The sequence below is a fragment of the Apteryx rowi genome, unplaced genomic scaffold (assembly GCF_003343035.1).
Source record: "Apteryx rowi isolate R43461 unplaced genomic scaffold, aptRow1 scaffold_98, whole genome shotgun sequence".
NCBI classification, from domain to species: domain Eukaryota; kingdom Metazoa; phylum Chordata; class Aves; order Apterygiformes; family Apterygidae; genus Apteryx; species Apteryx rowi.
The window spans coordinates 1324970-1329583 of NW_020451293.1; the positions used below are offsets into that span (position 1 = coordinate 1324970).

At 64.1% G+C, this 4614-nt stretch overlaps 2 protein-coding genes across 6 annotated transcripts in view; one reads left to right on the top strand and one right to left on the bottom strand.

The window, feature by feature from the left end:
• Nucleotides 1-2435, top strand: part of RNF123 (ring finger protein 123) — a 69308-nt gene extending 66873 nt beyond the window's left edge. For 4 of the 5 annotated variants that reach the window (XM_026055063.1, XM_026055062.1, XM_026055064.1 and 1 more), the window contains 4 exons: nucleotides 610-752; nucleotides 1253-1347; nucleotides 1637-1722; nucleotides 1850-2435. In XM_026055063.1, coding sequence (XP_025910848.1) covers nucleotides 610-752; nucleotides 1253-1347; nucleotides 1637-1722; nucleotides 1850-1949 — 424 coding nt within the window. In that variant the 3' untranslated portion in view covers nucleotides 1950-2435. Of the gene's footprint in view, nucleotides 1-609; nucleotides 753-1252; nucleotides 1348-1636; nucleotides 1723-1849 lie in introns of those variants that run through there. The other variant, XM_026055066.1, reaches the window with a different exon arrangement.
• A 91-nt stretch (nucleotides 2436-2526) lies between these two features.
• GMPPB (GDP-mannose pyrophosphorylase B) overlaps nucleotides 2527-4614 on the bottom strand; it is a 3478-nt gene continuing 1390 nt past the window's right edge. The window contains exons 3-9 of the mRNA XM_026055029.1: nucleotides 4522-4602; nucleotides 4385-4433; nucleotides 3681-3982; nucleotides 3526-3604; nucleotides 3303-3430; nucleotides 2876-3058; nucleotides 2527-2709 (exon numbers count right to left, since the gene is read on the bottom strand). Coding sequence (XP_025910814.1) covers nucleotides 2578-2709; nucleotides 2876-3058; nucleotides 3303-3430; nucleotides 3526-3604; nucleotides 3681-3982; nucleotides 4385-4433; nucleotides 4522-4602 — 954 coding nt within the window. The 3' untranslated portion in view covers nucleotides 2527-2577. The remainder of the gene's footprint in view (nucleotides 2710-2875; nucleotides 3059-3302; nucleotides 3431-3525; nucleotides 3605-3680; nucleotides 3983-4384; nucleotides 4434-4521; nucleotides 4603-4614) is intronic.

Here is a 4614-nt window from a genome sequence, read left to right on the forward strand (position 1 = left end):
CCATAGCCAGAGTGAACATGTTTCCTGAGAAACGTGCCTTCATCCAGCCTGGCTGTCCCTGCTGAAGCTTGCAGTTGAGAGCCACGAATGCTCCCTCCTGCCAGTGTAGGACAGGCACCCACTTGCCTTTTGGGGGGGGGGGGCACCATGACTGGTCCCTGAGGTGCAGGCGACCACAAACTCTGGCACGCGGCTGCTGCGCTGCTTGCCAGCACGCAGGGCCAGCTCTCCTTTTACCCTTGCTGGGGAAGCCTGTGCAGCAACGCAAGGGAGCGCCTGGCTGCTTCGGCCGCCTTGCAGCTGCCTGTGGCTTGATCCAGGCGCCTGAACGCAAGGCCTGCAGGCTCAGCACCCACTGACGCAGGGCATCAGTCCTGCCAGAGGCCTCTAAAGCCTCCGCAGCGGGGTGGAGGGGGAGAGTGGCTGCTTTTCGGCACGATCAGCTATGTTGGAGCATGCTCTCCATGCTAGATGCTGTGGGAAGCAGGGGGACACCCCCCCCCCCCCCCCCGACTTGGCGCAGTGCCTGCCACACAGGCAGGCTCTGCAGGCAGCACGATGGGGCAAAGGGGCAGGGTGGAGGGGCGACCTGACCATATCTGTTTGCAGTGCTGAGCGCGCGACGGCTGTGCTGCTGGCGGACCCCTGTTTCCAGCTGCGCTCCATCCAGTACCTGCTGGGCCACGCTGAGCCGTCGGCCCTGGCAGCAGCTCCCCCCGCCACAGAGAAGCGCCATTTCTCCCTGCACACCTGTAAGTGCTCGCCCCCGTCACCCCCCCACTGCAGCTGGGATGGGAGGAAGCAGCTTGCGCCATCCTGAGGCTGCTGGGACGCGTGGGTGCCCTGCAACCCAGTCCCAGCTCAGCCCAGGGGACGGGGGGTGGATGGGCCTGCAGGTCCTCATCGCCCCTGCTGTTCCCCAGCTGGCGCTTAGGCCAGCAGGGCTGGAGCTAGTCCAGACACCCAGCCGCTGACCCAGCGCTGGGTCAGTGCCCTTGTTTGCTGGCAGTTTGAGCAGCATCCCTGGCTGCATTCTGCACAAGGACTTTTGCAGCAGGTGTGTGCCCAAACCCAGGGCACCCTGTCCCCAGAGCTGGGATTCCCTACCCCCAAAACAGGGATCCCTGCCCCAGCTGGCTCATGAGGGCAGCCCCGCTCCCCCTCCCCCCCCCAACGCGGTGCCTAGTGGCCTTGGGGCAACCCAAGGGCCGTCTTCCCACACACACACACCCCACTTGCTTTGTCTCCACAGACACGGATTACATCAGCACCGAGGAGCTGGCGAAGGTGGACAAGATGCTGAGCCACCTGAGTGAAGAGTCCAAGCAGGCAGCTGCTACCACCCTAGTGAGTCCCCCCCCCCCCYTTGCACACCGTGCATGGGCCCCTCTGCACACAGCCCAGCCCCAAGCTGGACCTGCACCCAGGGCTGCTGGGCACAATTCCCCCTCCCAGCTCTCCAGTCCCAGWTCTTGCAGCTCGTGTCCCACCCCAGCCGAGACCAGCCATCAGGGCAGCTCCACTCTGTTGTGTCCTGCCTTTCAGAGCTGCCCTTGCTTCCAGGTGGAGCTGCCAGGCAGCTCTGGGGTGCCCAGTTTGTCCTGCCACCTGCTAACCGCCTGGCACTTCCCCACAGCCTACCAGTGAGGAAGACCTGTGCCCCATCTGCTACGCACACCCAATCTCGGCCATCTTCAGACCCTGCTCCCACAAGTCATGCAAGTGAGTAGAGCCTGTGCGTGCTGGGGCCTGGGGCTCTGCTCAGCCCCCTCAGGGCAGCTGCTAGCCTCTAGCTCACCCCGTGTTTCAGGGAGAGCTCACATCACTGTTTTTTTACCCTCTGTCCCAGAGCCTGCATCAACCAGCACCTGATGAACAACAAGGACTGCTTCTTCTGCAAGGCCACCATTACAGGGGTGGATGATTTCACCAAGCCATCCAGCTCGTAGCACCTAGCCCCACACCCTGGGCTCCCCTGGCTGAGCGGGGTGCCCTGCAGTGCTGCACACCAGCTTCTCCCCAGAAGGTCCCGCTGCCCTGGGGTCACGGTGCCCTCACCCACCCAGGCTGCCTGTGATGGCAGGGCTCACTCAGCCCACAGGCGGCTGGCYGCTGCCTCTGGCTGAAAGGCAAGGAGCGAGCTAGGGCCAGGGCAGGGGGACTGGAAGAAGGGAGAGGCTGGTTCAGGGGAAACCTGATGCTGGGCTGTGGGTCCAGCTGAGAGAGCACAAGGCCTCATCTCCCCAGCAGCACAGGGGCAGGTGCAGCAGCACCACAAACCGCATGTGGCAAGCGAGGGACCTGGGCTCCCTCAGCCCCAGGCCAAGCACAGGGCCATGGCAGGTGTAGGAAGGGCTGGGCGTTTGTGCTGTGTTCAACTCACCCCTGGACGGGGTCTGACTTCATGAAACGGAGCATTAAATTATTCTTCCTTACATGGTGCCCTGAGTCATGGGGAGGGAGAAGCTGGGCCACATCTGGTGAATAGCCCTGGCCCTTGGGCCCTGCTCAGACGATGGTCAGAGGTAGAAGGAAATATAAATATTTAATCCAGTCAGAGCTAGTAGCCGGGGGCTGCTACATGATGATGCGCGGCTCCGGCACAGACTCAGCAATGGACTTGTGCGGCAGCACGTTAGCCCCATTGAGGTAGAGCTCATCATTCACAATGACGTCCTCGCCCAGGACCGTCACGTTCTCCATGCGAACCTGCTCGAGAAAGGTCTTGTTACACTTGTACCTGSTGCAGGGCATGGGTGCCATGGGCCCAGTCACATCCGCAGGTGCCTGGCCCTGGCAGCCCACAGCCTGGGGTGGTGGGAGGTTTAAGAGCTGAGTTCTGCTCCCTTCTCAGGGCACTGCAGCACTCTCTTACCCACTGCCCCACAGAACAGCTCCAACCCACGATGCAGGATTCCAGCCAGGAGTGGGAGCGGATCCGGGCCCCCTTCAGCACTGTGCAGCGCTTGATGCGCACACCATCCTCCACCACCACGCCAGCTCCAATCGTCACGTTGGGGCCGATGATGCAGTTTGCCCCGATCTTGGCGCTGGGGTCCTGGAAGGAAGAGGAGATGCTCTGGGGCCAGGCTTGTGGCCAGGGTGCTCTGCTCAGGCCCAGCACTGCTCAGCGTGTGCTGCCTCAACACCAGCATGTGCCGAAGCCTTGAGGACAGGCGCAGTGACAGGAGGGTGCAGCTTAAGGGTTGCAGTGAGGATGGCAGCAGCCACCTGGCCCTACTGGAAGGGACAGAGAGAGCCCACAAAATGTGGTCTAGGGCCAGCAATGGGCTAACACTTACCACCAGCACATTCCCTACGATACCAGGTCCTGAATGCAGCCTTTCGGGATGCTGGGCCCGCAGTGCCTGCAGGTACATGCACATGCCCGTGAGGAAGTCCTTTGGCTGCCCAATGTCCATCCAGAAGCCTGCAGGGACAGAGTCACAGTGACAGTCTCCAGCCCAGGGGCAGCAGTGGAGACAGGACACTTCTGTGCAGCCCAYGCTACAGGCAGCACCTTACCCTGCAGCTCCATGGCATAGAGCTGCCCCTCCTGTGCCATGGCCGGGAAGATCTCCTTCTCAATGGAGGTGGGCCGCAGCTGGGGGGACATTTCACAGGGTTGAGCGGGGAACGCAGCTCCGGCACTCTGGCCCAGCCTGGCCCCCAGCCCCTACCTGGATGCGGCGCAGGATACCAGGACTGAAGATGTAGAGGCCAGCATTGATCTTGTTGGACACGAAGACGCGTGGCTTCTCCACGAAGCGGCAGATGCGGCCAGTCTCTGGCTCGCTCACCACCACGCCGTACTTGGCCGGCTCCTCCACGCGGGTCACAACCAGCGAGCCCTCACCGCCGTGGTGCCGGTGGAAACGGGCCAGTGCCGTGAAGGGGAACTCGCAGATCACGTCGCTGTTGAGGACAAAGAAGGGCTCCCCGTCCTCGGCCAGCAGGTCCCGCGCCAGCGCGAGTGGCCCCGCTACCGTGGCCCATGAGTGATGCCACATGGCCCAGGGTCAGCTTCATCCACGGGTCCTCCTGCTGCTGCCTCTGCCCATGCCGGTGTCCCTGCTCCCCCATCAGCCCTACCTGTGCCCATCCCAGTGGCCCCAGTCCCTCCAGTCCTACCTCTGCCCATCCCAGTCCCCGAGCCTGGCCCAGCTCCGGCACCTCCGATCCTACTTGTGCTTGCCCAGTGTCCCCATGGCCCTCCGCCACCCGTCCTGGTGTCCTCGGAGTGCCCCAGCGCAGCCCGGCCCTGCTCCACAGCCCTCCCCACATCTCCGAGCGACCCACGTTCCCTGCTGCCCCCGAGCGCCCCGGCCCCCAGCCCCGCCCACGGCTCCCGGTGGCCCCGGCCCAGCAGGTCCCGCCGCCCTACCTGTGCCCAGCGGCTCCTTCTCGTGAGACAGGGAGATGCGGATGCCGAGCTGCGGGGCACAGAGCGGCCGGGTGAGGGCTCTGCGGCCGGGGCCGGGGACGGGGCCGGGGCCGCGGCCGCGCCGGGAACGCCCTTACCCGCTGCTCCTGCTCCCGCATGGCGGCCTCCAGCACCTCCGACATGTAGCTCACAGCCAGTACGACATGGCTGACGCCGGCCTGCGGGGCAGC